Source organism: Grammomys surdaster, unplaced genomic scaffold (assembly GCF_004785775.1).
Source record: "Grammomys surdaster isolate TR1022 unplaced genomic scaffold, NIH_TR_1.0 516, whole genome shotgun sequence".
Taxonomy (NCBI): Eukaryota; Metazoa; Chordata; class Mammalia; order Rodentia; family Muridae; genus Grammomys; species Grammomys surdaster.
The window spans coordinates 523,890-540,888 of NW_021604935.1; the positions used below are offsets into that span (position 1 = coordinate 523,890).

General features: G+C 49.9%; 1 protein-coding gene across 2 annotated transcripts in view; it reads left to right on the plus strand.

Annotated features, from left to right (window-relative positions):
- Positions 1-16,750, plus strand: part of Otub2 (OTU deubiquitinase, ubiquitin aldehyde binding 2) — an 18,538-nt gene extending 1,788 nt beyond the window's left edge. The window contains exons 1-6 of one of the 2 annotated variants that reach the window (XM_028781707.1): positions 2,878-3,179; positions 10,527-10,622; positions 11,308-11,426; positions 13,184-13,268; positions 13,595-13,789; positions 14,589-16,750. In XM_028781707.1, coding sequence (XP_028637540.1) covers positions 2,907-3,179; positions 10,527-10,622; positions 11,308-11,426; positions 13,184-13,268; positions 13,595-13,789; positions 14,589-14,795 — 975 coding nt within the window. In that variant the 5' untranslated portion in view covers positions 2,878-2,906 and the 3' untranslated portion in view covers positions 14,796-16,750. Of the gene's footprint in view, positions 1-2,877; positions 3,180-10,526; positions 10,623-11,307; positions 11,427-13,183; positions 13,269-13,594; positions 13,790-14,588 lie in introns of those variants that run through there. The other variant, XM_028781706.1, reaches the window with a different exon arrangement.
- The last annotated feature ends 249 nt before the right edge of the window (positions 16,751-16,999 follow it).

The following is a 16,999-nucleotide window of genomic DNA, read 5'->3' on the forward strand; positions in this document are numbered from 1 at the left end:
AGAGAGAGAGAGAGAGAGAGAGAGAGAGAGAGAGAGAGAGAGAGAGATCCCACTAAATACAATATCTGTCTGGGAGTCATGAGGACGGAACTAGAGACTGTTTACTGTTTATATGGTATTTATTATACGCCTGCTGTATGTCAGGCACCTTGTTAAGTCCCGAGGCCCATGGCTGATTTACTGTAATGTGTTTAAATGTTGGCTGAGTGTATACAGCTTGGGTGGTAGATACAGGAGACTGTCTTGGGACTGACAGCATCTTCCTCTGTTTCTATGTCCCTGGGCTGAGCCTGAAGGCGGATGCCAGGCAAAAGCCATGAAGTACTTGGGAGTCAGGGCTGCAAATGGCGAGGGGCCCACCCTCACTGTGTGTGCTTTTGCTCTTGGGGACAAGAGTGAGTGTGAGTTATAGGCAGCCCAAGCACGCATTCCTGTCTGCCGCCTTCTCTCGTTCATTAAATAAACCAACGCTGGCGTCCTCAGACTATGTTGGGGGCAATGGTAAGAAAGACATGACACCTGCTCTGTTCCAGAGTTCGTGCCTGTGGGCCAGGCAACAGCTACTGAATTACTGACATGGCCTTAGAGTCCAACAGGGGCCTTGCACAGTCCAGGAGCATGGCACACTCCACCGGTAGGAAAAAGCTGGTACTGGAAGTTGCATAGGAGTATTCAGGAAGGACTGGGGAGAGAGTACATTCTAGGTGGCAGGGAGATTGCCTTTTGACACGGTCAGGAGTGGGCATCCTGGGAAGTGTAAGCAGCTGTTCCATGGAGGTTCAGGGAGACTGGGGGAGACCAGAGTAGTGGATCTGGGACATTGGATGGGATCTGAGCATCCTGTGCAGGGCTTTGCACGCTGGGCTGTGGGGTTTGGGTTGCCTGCACATGAGGAAACTGTTAACGTTTTTGATGACTATGAAACGGTTGCTAGCTCTGTCTGATGCTGGGTCGTGGGTGGCCAGCTGGAGGGAGAGGCAGGCTTGCTCATTCAGCATGCTTGCCAAGGCTACCGCAACAAAACCCTTCCGTGGGAGAGAAACATGGGGACTGGCTTCTGATGAGTCTGGAGTCTGGAGTCTCAGGTGAATGTGCAGGGAGGGGCACAGTCCCTCCGAAGCCATTCGGGAATGTTCTAGCCCCAGCTTCCCCAAGCTTCCAGCAGTAGCCTGACTGGTGACGTAGGAACTCATCCACAGATGGCTCTCTCCTGTGCTAGTGTTTATACTCCTCTTTTAATAACGAAGCTAAGTCATCGGGCTGGTGACCCAGCCTCCTCCATGGTGAACTCACCTTAATGTATTATATTAGCAATGACCCTATTCCAAAATAAAGTTGCGTTCTGAGGTCTGGAGCTCTGGCTAAAGTGATTCAGCTCAGAGCACTCAGGATATGTTTTTTAAGAAAGCATCCCAACGTCCGTGGAAGTGGAGATCCGTCAGTGACAGATGACAGGGTCCCTACCCTTGTGGAGCTGGCCTTAGAGTGGAGGAAAGACAGCACACATCAGCCAGTAAACCCGCCTGTCAGATCCTGTCTTGAACAAGCAAGATAAGGTGGTAGGATGGTGGGGGACGGGAGGGAGGCTTCTCTGCTGAGGTGGCATCTCCCAAGCCATCTAAAGAGGCAGAAGAACCTGGAGACAGAAGGAAGAGGAGCAGAGACCCCGAGGTAGAGTGTGTATCCAGTTGGAGAGACAAGGCAGCCATTGTGACTGGAGCACCTAGGTGTACCAGGGCCAGATGGGCTGTTGTTGTCAATGATGGCACAAGAAGTAAGCCAGTGTGTGTGTGTGTGGGGGGGAGCTAAGAAGTTTCGCACTGCTACAGCATCATAGACTGGGTGATTTATAGTAAGCAGACATTTATTGGCTTCTGGTTCTGCAGGCGTCTGGGAAGTTCATCAAGGTGCTAGCCTCTGGTGAGGGCCCACATGTCTCCTTGCTGCGTCATAGTATGGGAGGAGAGGAGGGTGGATTAGAGAGAGCCCTTCCCTGTGATGGCTGTGTTAATCATTTCGTGAGAAGGGGAGTCCCTAGACCCAGTGACCTCTGAAAAACTGTCCCATTGGCAGCTGAATTACAAGTTGGTTTGGAGAAGATATTCAAACCTCATTGAGTCTGACACTCAATACAGCAAACCACATTCCAGAATAATTGTTGAGTCTGCACTCTGCCCCTGCCACTCAGGTGGCTGTTGGAACTGCCCACCCTGGAATTCACCGGGCTCAGCCTTGCTAGCAGCTTCCATCAGCCGTACTTCATCCACATGGTCTTCCCTGCCATGGGCGTCACCCTAGTGGAGACTGTGTCTGCTTACTCTGGTCCCCCGTGCTGTGCACCATACCCCACTGTCATTCTGCAGGCCTTGGGGTCTGCCCACGTGGACTCTCCACTGAGACCACAGCTTTGGCCACTAGAGTAGCAGTCCTCCCCGGGCCCTGCCACAGCTGGTCACCTAGGTGGCCTGCTGCCCTGAAATGTGGGAACCCTTGAGAGGCTCCCTGGAAGATGCTCTCTAGGCGTATACTGCCTATGGATCTCTGCCATATTTGTGTGTGGAGGTCTCCTACCCCCTGTCTCCCTGAGTGATACTGAGCTCGCTTCTGTGCTATTATCTTTAGCGGTGGCCAGCCTCGGGGCCACACCCTTGGTGTGATGATGCTCTGTCCTCTTCCTTAGTCAGGCTGTGAGTTTCCCAAGACCTTCGTTCTCTTGGCTTATGAACCCTATCTTTACCCACATCACATCATGTAGATGATGTCACAGGAACCCACATGGCAGCCTGAACACCGCCACCTTAGGCTTCTGCCACCCGGGTCCTTCCTGGTTCATTGTTAAGTTCTGTTTTCCCATGTAGACCTGGGGCAAGGACACACTGCAGCCAAGTTCTTTGCCACTTGAGGAGATGGCCCTTCCTTCCAGTCTCCAGGACTTCATTCCTCACTTCCATCTGAGGCTCCATCCTCACGGCCTCTTCTGTGCCAGTTCCTGCCGGCGCTCTCACACAGAACCTTCTGGAAAGACTCCCACTTTACCTTCTGCTCTCCGTCTTGTCTTACCCACACCAAAGTCGCCCTCCGTGGTCTGTTCACAGCTGCGAAGGCTACTACTCCAGCATCCCCCTGGGAAGTGTCCCAGCTGTAGCCACTCCCCTGTCCTGAAGCCTTCATGTCTGCAGGTATTAGTTATGGCAGCTTCTGCTCCTAACTCCTGGCTCTGTCTTAGCCTGGTTGTATTGCGGTAATAGGTTAACACTGGGCTGTTTATGCCAAACAGCTTTCTCAGGCTCAGAGCTTGGGAAGCTGGGAAGTCCTAAAATGAGGTGCCAGCATCAGGCCAGGGGCTTCCTGCCTTCTTACTGTGAGGGAAGGCATCGCTTGGCAGAAGGGGAGGCAAGGGAAACTGAGTCGACACTGGATACAATTCACAATCATGACGTCAGTCCAGTCATTGAAGGCAGAGTGCTGCCTTTTGATGCTGTGACATTGGCAGTTAAACAAACATCTAAGCACAGCAGAGGGTACTGAGAGGCCCTGCCTGGTAAGCAGCCTGTGCTGACTGCTCATAGAGAATGTGCTGATTGGGAGAGGAAGCCCTGAGGCCAGGGTGCATTGTGTCCTCCTTGTGGGAGATGGTGAGGGCTCTCAGGCCAGATCCAGGAACTAGCGGGGCAGGGTAAGACAATGGGAGAGTACTCCTGAATTTGGGGGTACACTCTGGTGGGTGGAAGGGTGTCCTAGGGGCTAGAGAAGCCTGGTGGAGACAGACTAGGCAACAGAGTAATTAAGGGTAAATAAATCAGAAGAGGCTATTTAAGGCTGGAGTTCTAGGGAGAGGTGAGGCTGGAGCTAAGACCAGGAGGCCGCTCAAAGATGTCACACAAGTTCATGTTATCTGAGGGAGGCAGAGCCCAGCTTCAGGAGCTCTGAAAACAGCCAGCAACTAAGATAAGGGGTTGGGCCCCAGAGAGAAGGGTCATGAAGAAAACCTGAGTGATTGTCAACAAAGATTAGCATATCCTGTCCCCAAGCATCTGGGATATGTTACCATGGCAGGAGAGGTTCCGAAGTGACTTGGTTAAGGGGCTGAAGTGGAAGATTACCCTTCGTTATCAAGGATGGCACAGAGAGGTCACCGCTAGGGTCCCTACAAGAGGGAGGAGGGAAAGCTAAGGGGACCATAGAAAGAAAGATTACAAGGTGAGAGAAAGGGGTTAACCATTATGGAAGCCAGACAGCCTTTAACGTGTATTTATTTGTGTGTGTGGAGGGGGTTGGGTTGGGTGCAGGCATGACATGGAGTATGTGTGGAGGTCAGAGGGCAACTTGCAAGAGTCAGTTCTCTCCTTCCACCACATAGGTCCCAAGGATCGAACTCAGGCAGTGCACTTAGGCAGCCTTTAGGAATTGAGGAAGGCAGCCTGCATTGCAGCAGCGTCCAGAAGGCCCCAAAAGCACGGCCTGTCCACAGTTTGCCTTTGTGGAGGAGACTGGAATTCTGACTTCCAGTTGCAGAGAGTTCAAGTAGTGGTGTTTTGTGACAACCACAGTTGTCCCCAGGTGTGAGAGGAGGAATGGGTCCTCCAGAGAGACAGGTCTCCCTGCACCTGCGGCTTCAGTGATCTTCAGCTTAAGTCACCTCATTAATAATGGACTTTTGAACATGCCACATGTATATTATATATATCTATATCTGAATATTCATATATACATATATACAAATGTATATATCCATACATAGACATGCATACATGTATATGTATATATGTATATGTTTACATGGATATTCACACATATACATATACATATATATATGGAGAGAGAGAGAGAGAGAGAGAGAGAGAGAGAGAGAGAGAGAGATAGATAGATATTTGGGTATATGTGTGTATCCCTGTATATGTATGTATTCACGATAGAGGATTGTAACCAACCTGTGCACATGAGCGTGGAGGCCAGACATTGACATCAGATACCTTCCTCTTATCATTTTTCTTTTAAAAGTTTAATGTATGCATGTGTGTGTAGTGTGCATATGAACCTGCTTCACACGTGTGTGGGCACATGTGTATGTGAGTTTGTGTGCACATATGTGTTCCTGCATGCGGATGCCAGAAGTTGACACTGAGTGTTTTCCTCCATCACTGCTTATTTAGACAGGGTCCTTGCTGAGCCTGGAGTTTGTCGATTCTGGGTGGTCTAGCTAACCAGCTTGCTGCAGGCAAGCTATCTCTGCCTCCTGAGGGCTGACATTGCAGGTAGCTGTCACACATCAGTTCTGGGGATCTGAACTCTTGTCTACCTTGGGTAGCAAGCGCCTTGCTCACTGAGGCCTCTCCTCGACTCCTCTGATTTCTAAGATGGGGTCTTTCCACTAAACCTGAAGCTCACTCACTGGCTGGACTGGCCAGTCATCCGTCCAGAGAGCTGCCTCTACATCTTCCTCCCAGTGCAGAGGTTCAGGTGCTTGGCAGGTGCAGGTTACATGGTTGCTGTATTACAAAACCAGGGTCCTTATGCTTACACAGTGAATTCCTTACCCATTTGGCTACCTTCTCAGTCCCCAAGTAGACAATTAAAAACACAATCCTAGTGCCTGTCGGGACTCCAGGCGAGCAGGCAGGGCCAGGATTTAACTCTGGGTGGCCTCTGGCAAGGACGTGAGCCTTCCTAAAGGAGGAGTTGAGGCTCTGAACCTGTTTGGCAGGCAGGTGGGGCTGGCATTTCCAGCTTTTCCAGGTGCCTTGAGGTCAGGCTGTGTGGTGAGTGGTGGCATTGGGGCCTGGTTGCTGAGTCAACCCTGCTCAAGCTGCCCAGAGAAAGATGACCTGCCTGCTGGGTCTGGTGGGCGTTGCTGAGCCTGGGGTGTGAGCATGCTCAGATGCAGAATGGCTGGCTAGCAGATGCAGTTTGTAGGCAGAGGTGTGAGCTGAGGCCTGGCTGTAGGTTTGGTCTGTGAAACACACCCTTCATGTCCACTGCTAAATCGGTTGCCAAGTCCGGGTGCTGCCTGCCCAGCTTCATTACTTAGCATCTGTTGGCAACCCAGCAATTAAAGAACCAGTGTCTTTGCTGTGGCCTGGTGAGGTCTGACGGGACAGTCAGAGGTGACCTGTCTCTGTTCCTTTTCTCTAGAACAATCTGGAAGTCTTCAGCTAGGGTTTTAAAAGCAGACAGTAATTAATGTTGGCCAAGGTCAAATCCCAGAGCATTGTTCCAGATTCACGGACTAGTGAACTGATACTGCTCCTAGGTTCTTCCTGGATCTTGAGGCTGGCCTCACCCAGGAATGCCGGTGCGTTTGGGTGGGGACTTGGTTGTTTTAGGGACTTCCGGTGCCAGAGTGGAAACCTGCTTGTCACTAGGATGTCCACATATACACTGGGGGAACACCAGTGTATATGCCGACTCTAAGACCCATCTACCTTCCTTCTTCCCTCTCTCTCCTCTACTCTTCCCTTGAGACAGTCTTGCAGTGTAGCCTATATTAGCCTCAATTTTACCATCCCCCTGCCTCAGCCTCCTGGATAATAGGATTACGGGCTATTGTCACCATACCCAGCCAGGGCTGGTATTCAAATTGTATCCAGTAAAGTTAATGTGTGTGTGTGTGTGTGTGTGTGTATGTGTGTGTGTGTGTGTGTTTTATAATATACATGCAAATTTAAACCATACAACAACTCCATTTTTTTAAAATTGGAAAGTACATCTCATCTGTAGTCTAAAGACAGTAGGAAGCAGAGGGGTGTTTTCTAAAGATAGGGAGGAGTGATGGGAGGGTACTTAAGGCAGCAGAGCTGTGTGCATAAAAATGGCTGAAATGGTATGTTTCATGTTATGTTCATTTTACCACCATACTCTTTAAAGATATACATTTCAAAAGACATACCACATTAGACCTTGGGGGGGGGTCGGGGCATGAGCGAGGGGCAGGGGGGTTAGGGGATGGGGCATGAGCGAGGGGCAGGGGGTTGGGGTGGGACATGAGCTAGGGGCAGGGGGTTGGAGACACAACGCAGATTAGGGACACATGAGATAAACTTGGAACACTTGAGACAGAAAAGAGTGCCGCTCAACAGCTCACAGCTGGTCCTGATGCTGTTTGTTAGTGTGACAGCTGCAAATAGCTTTCTGAAAGCTTAGCTACTACTATGCCAAGCGAATGCAGGCCCCGGGAAGCCTTCCCTTGTATAGTGCCCCTCTCCCCTCAGGACTCCTCTCTGAGGGTGAATGGAGTTCCTCTTCCCTTGCTCTCTGATACCTTCTCAGAAGCTGTCAAGTAAATATGGCTGGCTGGGCATTTTTCTGTGTCCCCTATGCCCCTGACCTCTTTATTTCTGGGTTTTGTTTGGTACAAGTTCATTAACTACAGTCGGGACGCTGTGCTCTGTAGCCTGTCATTTGGGAAGCCCATGCACCGTCTTAAGTCAGCCATCTGTAAAAAAGACTTCTATAAACAAATAGTCATAAAGCAGGTAGCAAGACACGAATGGATGAACAAGGGAGCAAGGTGTTCGGTCGAGCAGAACATGTGGCCACTTGCCAGGCAAGGGGCCCGTGGGTCACCTTGCTCTGCACACAAGGTGTGGAGAGGGCTCTTCAGAACAGTGTTGCCCCATAGGGATTTGTGTCTTCAACTCCGTGTTAGCAGACTTAATTGCACACCAGCAGCTGTGTGTTATGTAAATGATGTCATGCTTCCATGATTTAGAAATATATATAGTTTTATATATATAGCTATATGTATAGTTATTATTACTATATTAAATATATACATAATTCTGTGTTTATATATTATATATTTAAATATTTACATGTATATTTATATGTTCATATGTATGTCTGTATTATATACATACATACATACATACATACATACATACACATCTATGAAGTCAACAAAGGTGTCTAGGCCTAACTCTTTTTTAAACCTGCAAATGAGATAGAACCTATTCAAGCTACAAGCCAGAGGTCTGCGGATAGCCAGAGGTCTGCGGATAGCCAGAGGTCTGTGGACCTTTGACAGGGAGACAACTAGGAAGTAGGAAGGAAGGACACAAAGAAGAAGCTGGTATCTTTGTGGCTTGGGTAGAAGACACAAAGGAGGCAGAGGAGAGGCTGTCTCACCGCTCTGCGGTGGGCTCTGCTTTCCTGTTTTATTTTTTGTTTGCTTTGCAGAGCTAGGGATGAACCCAGGGCCTTGCACATGCCAGAGAACAGCCACACCCTCAGTCTGCTGGTACCTTTCAATGGCTGTGCCCGGAGTCACTTAGGAACTGTCCCTTGATACTCTACAGTAAGCATCATACACTGGCCAGGCTCTTGGACACACTCCCGTCAGGAAGTGGGGGGAGGGGAAGCCAGTGTCTGGTGCGCCACAGAAGTTCGAGGTTGGACCCAGCCTCTGGGTAAGGAGGCCCCACACTGCCCTGGACAGGACACTCCTTTGTGGTCTGACAGATGAGTCCTTTGAGAGCTCTGGCATCTGGGCTGTGCATGTCTGAACCTCACACTGACCTGCATTAGTCACTGCCCAGCTCAAACAATCCGACCTTGGCGGTGGGTTTAGTAATCGCCACCTCATAAGAGTGCAGGGATAATTCAGATAATGGGCCATGTGAGCCTCTGCTCCTGGTCTTGGAACACAGTAGTGCCCAGTGATGACACCTGTCACCATGTCACACATCTTGGGCTTAGGGTAGCCGCAGATCATCAAACCATCCTCCCTATGTTGTCTTTCAACCTCTGGTCGCAGGATGGCTGCTGTAAAGTAGACATTGCATCAGCTTCTCTGCTCTCTTTCCCCCAAACCAAAAGCTTTCCCAGAAGCCCCAGCAGATTTTTGTATGGGCCTAGAATATACCTATTTGGGCAATCTAGCTTGTCAGCTTGTCCCAAGAATCCCCTGTACCACCAATCCTTTGAGGACTGGGATCATAGGCAGGTTGCTCATCTAACCTGAATATATATTCTGGAGATCTAAACTCTGATCAAGTTCTGTATCTACAGAGCCATGCCCTCATCCACAGAACCCTTATTGTAAGCTGGAAACTCATTATTCTGTATACAGCGTCCTGCCTGCATGTATCCTGCAGGCCAGAAGAGGGCGCCAGATCTCATTACAGATGGTTGTGAGCCACCATGTGGGTGCTGGGAATTGAACTTGGGACTTCTGGAAGAGCAGACAGTGCTCTTAACCTCTGAGCTATCTCTCCAGCCTCTGGAAACTCTGGATGTGGGTCAAATAGCACTTAAAGAGCAATCCATGTGTGTGTGTGTGTGTGTGTGTGTGTGTATTCATGTGTGAGACAGTGCGTAGGCATATGAATCAGAGAGAATGTATGTGTGTGTGTGTGAGAGAGAGGATGTGACAATGTGTGTATATTGTACATGTATGTGTGTGTATATTCATGTGTGAGACAGTGTATGTGAGTCAGAATGTGTGTATGTGTGTGTTCATGTGTGAGACTGTGTGTATGAATCAGAGAGGCAGAGTGTGTATGTGACAGTGTGTATATTGTGTATGTGTGCATATATATATATATATATATATATGTGTGTGTGTGTGTGTGTGTGTGTGTGTGTGTGTATTTGTGTGAGAGACAGTGTGTATGAGTCAGAGAGACAGAATGTCTGTGCTTGTGTGTGTGTGTGTGCAAACCACCACTGACACAAGTTAGAGGACAGCTTGTGAGGGTTGGTTCTCCTTTCCCCCATGTGGGATCCTGGGATCAGCCTCAGGCGGTCAGGCTTGTTAGCAATCTGAGTCCTCTCACTGGCCCTGCAATGTTTGTTTGTTTGTTTGTTTGTTTGTTTTTGTTTTCTGAGACAGGGTTTCTCTGTGTAGCCCTGGCTGGCCTGGAACTTGTCTTGTAGACCAGGTTGGCCTTGAACTCAGAGATCTGCCTACCTCTACCTCCTAAGTGCTGGGATTAAAGGTGTGCGGGGAAGGTGTCCTCAATACCCCAACCTTTGTGTAAACTCAGATTGTTACCCTTTCCCCAGACCCTCACACACACCCTCCAGTGCCACATAGGGTCACCTCACAGCTAACCTTTACCCTGTGGTATTACTGGCTTTTGTGTAGGGGTAGGAATACCCCTGTATTGCCAGCATGTGATGATGCCAGGCTTGACACAGGAACTGGGAGATCGGGGGATGAGTAAAGAAAAGAATGAATGAAAGAAAGAAAGAAAGAAAGAATGAATGAATGAATGAATGAATGAAGTGGAAACATACTCCAGCATAGAGATTATTAAATCCAAGGTGTTAAATATTAATCTGTTAGCAAGTTATAAGGTTAGTTCTTTATAACCAGGTCACTTCATGATGGTGCCAGTCCTGATTGTCCTTTCCCTGGGACTAGGACCCTTCAGGCAGGTCCCTAGGATGCTGGTCACATGCTCACACATCCTTTGAGAAAACAGGCCATGTTCTGGGTTGTGTACCTGGTTGTTCCGAGGCCATCAGCTCTGTGAGTCCTGCAGGCGTCTTTGAAGCCAGCTCAGTGTTTCTTCTTTCTCTTTCAGAGTGAAACATCTTTCAACCTAATATCAGAAAAATGTGACATTCTCTCCATTCTTCGGGATCATCCTGAAAACAGGATTTACCAGAGGAAAATCCAGGTGAGGCAGAGGGTAGAGGGACCAAGAACCGTTTAAGCAAAGAGGGCTGAGGTCGGGAGTAAAGAAGGGGGCAGCTTTTGAGAGACGTGGAGTTTGGGCCAGGACCGAGTGCAAACTGAAAACTGAAACACATTCGGACCATTCTAACATTGTGCATTTGCCTCAGAAAGAGCCTCTCTCTGTGGGAAACACCATACATTTTAAAGCTAAGCACAATTCTAAGAGCTGGATTCACTTGCTTGAGTCTTTATGATTCTGTGTGGTCCAGCACTCTTCATGCCATTGAGGAACCTTTATAGGACAGCCAAGGTAGCTTAGCATTCTGCAGCCTCCTTGTCACCCACTCAGTTGCCAGCTTCCTCCAGGAAGCCTTCCCTGACTGCCAAAGTCTGGTATGGATGTCTCTGACCCAGGACACCCCCAGCTCCTGTCCTCAAACCCTGTTACTGTCATCTAATTCTGTGTGTGTCGTCCCGCTCCCCCCCCCCCACCACCACCACTGAAGGCTCTCTCGTGCCCAGGAGCTGACATCCTCTGTGTCTGACACCTCAGTGCATTTGTGTATCTGTGGGACCGGATGAGGGTGGGAACCCTGAAGGGAGGGAGCTGTGGCCAGACCAGTGGCTGGCCCACACCAATGTCATTGTTGCCGCTGAGGTCCATGTGTCCTCCTCTCTCCCCTTAGGAACTCAGTAAAAGATTTACTTCAATCCGAAAGACCAAAGGAGACGGAAACTGCTTCTACAGGGCCTTGGGCTATTCCTACCTGGAATCTTTGCTAGGCAAGAGCAGAGAGATCCTCAAGTGAGTTGGACCTGTGTGTGAGACTCCCCTGCTTCTCTGTGCTGGACCAGGCCTGTGTGACAGGGGTAGAGGTGTGACTTGCCTGGAAACCTAGCTGTCCACTGTGTGGGTGTTGATGGCAGCCCAGAGGCTTAGGAAGGCGTCTGTATCTGTCTGACACTTCCTTCAGCATGGCCTCTTCAAGCAGCATTGGGTGGGCACTTGGTATTTACTACAAAAATGAAAAACAGATGTGGTGGCACTTAGTCAAACCCTGTCTCAAACACCAACACAAGAAAGAGGAGGAGGAGAAAAGGAAGAGGAAGAAGAGAAAAAAAGAAAGAAAGAAAGAAAGAAAGAAAGAAAGAAAGAAAGAAAGAAAGAGAAGAAAGGAAAGGAAGAAGAGAAAGAAAGAATATAATACAAAAAGAAGCTTGTTCCTGCTGGCCTTGATCATATTCGTGTGTGTGTGTGTGTGTGTGTGTGTGTGTGTGTGTGTGTGTGTGACAGACAGGGCACACTGTGGTGTGCGCAGAGGCCAGCTTTAGGAGTCTTCTCTTCCTTTCCACTGCATGGAAGGGAGCCACTTTACCAAGCCCTCTTGCTGGCCCTTGATCCTGATAGAGAGCAAGGACAGCCCAGTACCAGGCTGGTCCTTTGGTTAATAAAGAGCTGCTTTACTTGGTGGTCAGGTCAGGTGCCTCACCATGCTCATGAGGGCCCTGTGGCTGGTGACAGGATGAGGCTATGTACCAGAGGGATGTGTCTCAGCAGCCATGAGGCTGGGGTTGAGGACAGGGAGGCCTGACCTGATAGGTGAGCTCGCTGGTATTAGGACTGGCACTAGGCTACCCCACAGGAGCAGCCAGAGCAGAGATCTGAGGGACAGGCACATGTTGGGGTCTATGGCATGCCCACCTCATGTATGTAACATTCCTAGCTGTCTAGCATAGTGAGTACTAAACAGGAGACTGGGCTTTGAGAATTCTTAGTAACTTATTGTATGAGTGTTTGCCTGCATGTACGGAAGTGTCCTTGATGCCAGAAGAGGTCAGAAGAGGGCATTTGATCTGGAACTGGAGTTACAGAGGGTTGTGAGGTTGTGCTTGTGATCTCCTGGATCTTCTGCAAGAACAAGTGTTCCTTAACAACGAGCCATCTCTCCATCTGGTTTTCAGTATGGTTTATTTCCTTGTACCTTTGCCCATTTGGGTTTCAGTAAGGGATGCTAACTCCTGGCTGGTAACAAAGTCTTGAAATTACAGTTCATTAGCTTAAAGTGGGCCGCACACCAGCAGCTCCCAAGGAGGGGCATCCCCGGGGGCCTAACAGGCCCTGCCCAGGTAAAGTGCAAATGGGGGTTGGCTGCAGATGGACTGCCGGTACGCCGCTTGGCTGAAGATGACGGAGATACATCCCTGTGAGGAGCACAGTGTCATGGGCAGAGGCCAGCAAATTTGTGACATGGGAGGGAGGAGTGTTGTTGGTCACTCTGGAGGTCTCAGGGAGAGAGGGAGAAAAGGGAAAGAGCTGGACATGACCAGGGCAGATAAGTGGGACCACAGATATAGGGAGGAAGCTTTTGAAAGGGAATGGCCATATTGGGGGGAGAATGTTGTGACAGCCTCATTTTCTTCATCTGAGAAATGGAGTCACTTACAGCAGGGAAGGCAGCACCTGAGGAAGTGTTTCTGTGCTGCTGGTATGGACTGGGCAGTTGCCTGTCACATCAGTACCCTGCGTTTCCCCCTGTGACCATCAGGTCTCCTTCCCTCCAGGTTCAAAGAGCGTGTGCTACAGACCCCAAACGACCTTCTGGCTGCCGGCTTTGAGGAACACAAGTTCAGAAACTTCTTTAATGCTGTGAGTTCACCTGAGCCACACTGGTTGAGGACCAAGGCCCTCCACGTGGGCAGAGTGGCCGGGAGCAGACAGGCTCTGCATTTGGGGCTGGGACAGGGCAGGGTCATTTCCTACTTGTGGGGATATGTGACTACAGGGGACATCAGTTCAGAGGGCTGCCAGCCTCCTGCCATTCTGAATGTATGGTGGAAGGGGACTCAATGCTAGGGCCCTAGATGTGTCCCTGGGCTTCAACACTAATACTTGCAGTCTCAAAACGAGGGGTCACATGGGGTGCTGGGGGCAGGTGCTAGCTGGGTCTGCCCTGATGGTGGGGCGGTGTTAAGTTTTACAGTGTGGTAGAGCTGGTAGAGAAGGATAGCTCAGTGTCCAGCCTGCTGAAGGTGTTCAACGACCAGAGCTCCTCAGACCGGATCGTGCAGTTCTTACGCCTCCTCACATCGGCCTTCATCAGGAACCGAGCTGACTTCTTCCGACATTTCATTGATGAGGAGATGGACATCAAAGACTTCTGCACTCACGTAGGTCCTAGGCTCCCCCTTGGCGATGTAGCTCCCAGCCTGGGCTATGCTTGTCTGTCCCTTACACACTCCAGGTCCACTTTTTCTGCCCAGAGGAACACCCTTACAATGCCAACTGGAGATCAGCCCGCTGGAGACAGCTTCCTTGAGTGGTCTGAGCTCTGGGGCTTGAGCAGGCTGCTTGTAATCCCGGGGAATCTCTGGGACAGCAGGACTGGGGACTGTTCTGATGAGCTGCAGAGTACCAGTCCCTGTCACATTTCCCTTTATAATGGACTCTTGTTTCAGATATATTTATCTGAAGGAGTGGCCCACATGTTAAGAAATGGACAATTTTCATACAGCTATCTGGATTTTTTGTTTTAATTAGGAGGTACTGGGTCCCTAACTTAAATGGCGGTTACCACAGGCACGAGAGCAGCTGCCCTCTGTAGGATACACATGCTGGCCTGCCACCATCTCCGCCTCTCTGTTGTCTCTGAAGCATCAGGACTCACCCCCAGTCTCTGGGCTCTGCAGGCTTATACTCGGAAGCCTCTGACTTCAGAGTCCTTTTAGTTCTAAGTTTTTGTGCCAGCCTGAAAGATCCCCCCTCTTCTGCACATTCCATCAAAGGTTGGGGATAAAAATGTTTTCCCTTCATCTTCTGCAACCCTAGCAGTGTCTGGCTGTGTTGCTTCTGTGACAAGTGGGTATCACCACCCTCGCACAGCACAGGTGACCGTGATCCTGGGAGCCAGGGTTGCACACAACCCCTTGGCCCGGCCTCCCTCCTAAGTATGTCATTTTGGCTTTGCAGGAAGTAGAGCCCATGGCCATGGAGTGTGACCACGTACAGATCACAGCCCTGTCGCAGGCACTCAACATTGCTCTGCAGGTGGAATATGTGGATGAGATGGACACCGCTCTGAACCACCACGTGTTCCCCGAGGCTGCCATCCCTTCGGTTTATCTGCTCTATAAAACATCCCACTACAACATCCTTTATGCAGCTGAAAAACACTGATTTTAGGCCATGCCAGAGCCTGTCATCCAATGGACTGCGTTCTGAATGGAACATTCTGCCTTGGCAATTTTTTGAGTGACTTAGACAACTAGAAAACATATAGCCTTTTGGGTAAAGCCACACTGAACTGAGACCTGTGCCCACTATGGACTGTGATAACTTAATAGGAATTTTAGTATTTATTTTGATAGATGATATAATGCCTGCTAACTCTGGACCACGAGGCCAGAAACCCTGTCTCTGTACCCATTTCCTTCAAGAACCTCGTTGGACCTATTTATCTGGAAGAGGTTCCTGACAGTGTTGACACGCCGCTGTGTGAAAACGGGGACTCTCAGGCTTGTCCTCACCCAGGGCAGTGGCCCTTATAGGGGAGAAAAGCTCAGGTCAGCTGCCCTGTCATGTTCAGATGACTTACCAGACCTATGAAGAGTCCAGCCTGGCTATGTTGGGTGGGTCATGGTAGACTGTCTGAATGTGAGGTGTGTGTTTTTTCATTCATGGTGGCTGCACTTTCCCATCCACTGAAGGAGAGAGGGAACAAAAAAGACTTTTACCAAAGTCCAGAAAAGGACTTCAGCCTTCAGCACGAAGCTCAGGTTGTGAGGTCCCTCTACCTCTCAGGACCATTACTCTGGACTCTGGAGGACAGGCCCTTCAGGGTTCTGCTGTCAACCCCACCTGGATAAGGCTTGCCAAGGAAGAGGGCCTGTACCCAAATCTGTGTGCCCATGTCTGGGACCAAGGGGCTGCAGCTGACCATTCCCCACCCCCACCCCCCGTGAATTCTACAATGGGTCTGTACAGTACAGACCAACCTAGAAGGGCTGAGAACAGGTTACACAAAGCTCTGGTTTTTCCCAGCTCAGCTCCATAGGTAGTTAGGCAGGGAAGGACAGACAAGCCATAGGAGTTGGCAGCAGGGACATCTCCTCTGCACGTGCCCCTTAATAGTCACTTACCTTGCCTTGCTGCCTCAAAACCTTTAGGAGTTCCCCTGAGGACACCCCGGCAGCTGCTAGCCACATCCTCCTCTGTAAGACAACTGTGGGACCACCCCTAGTCCTTCCTTCCCTCACACTTCACTCTGCAGGAATTAGACTATTGGTGCTACTGTGAGGGTTTGCTGACAGCCTGCACACAGGGCTGGGAGCAGGATCCTGAGTCTTATACAATTCAGTTTGGTATCTGTCCTTTTTTTTTGGTGTAAGTCAAAAGCACCAAGATGTCTGGGTAGTGTGGAGTTTCCAAGACAGCTCTCTGCCAACATTTAGATCCAAAGGTTCCAGCTAAGTGAGTCTATCGCTGGCACAGGAGTAAATCTGCCCTTCATCTTCTGAAGAGTTCAGTGTCCCACTCTGACCTGGGTGTCTACGGCAGGTAGCCCACTAGAGTGGGCACCTATTTCCACGACTCTCTTCAGCCAGTATTCTCCATTTCCAGGCTTAGTGGTGTGAGCACAGGATGCCTGACTGATGGAAAGCCTGGGATGCTCCACAGGAGCTCAGATGGGTCTGGGGACAGGGGATGGCCTTAAGAACATGCTAAAGCCTGGGCGAGCATAGCAATTTCTTGGCTAGGTTACATACAGCCAAGTCCTGTCAGCTCCTCCTAGAGGAAACTGGAGCGCAGGTGCTGAGAGCTGTTTTCCAATTCCTCACTCTCCCAGAATAGCCAGTGGGGACAGTAACGGTGGTGCACCTGCCGTCTGTCTTCTGAAAGCAGATGCAAGTGCTGAGGCCAGCTGCCCAAGTTCAACTGTGTGACCTTGGCCAAACCCCTTCACCTCTGAAGCAAAGAAGCATGCCACTTCAAAGTGAACCAGGCCTAAGGGTCAAGTATACAGGCAGCCTGGGAAAATGGGGCTTGGGGCTCAGTGAGTACCCAAGGCCAAGCCCCACAGCTTCCCTCAAGTGAAAACATCTTCCTAGCATTAAAACCGTTTCTATAAACAACTTTCAGTCTGACTTCTTAATGTTGAGTAACTAGCTATTTAAAGAAGACCACCACTGTCGACTGTACTTGAAGGGCGGCCCCTAGTCCCCTCATTTACAAAGCAGATCCAGTACACTATGCACACTTGACCAGAACCTCACCATGCTAGGTGGGCACGGCTAGGATCTGAAGCCTGGCCCCACCTTCTGCTTGTCAACTCAACTGACAGCTCACAGCAGCATTTGCAAAGTGGAGGCCACCTGGGCGCT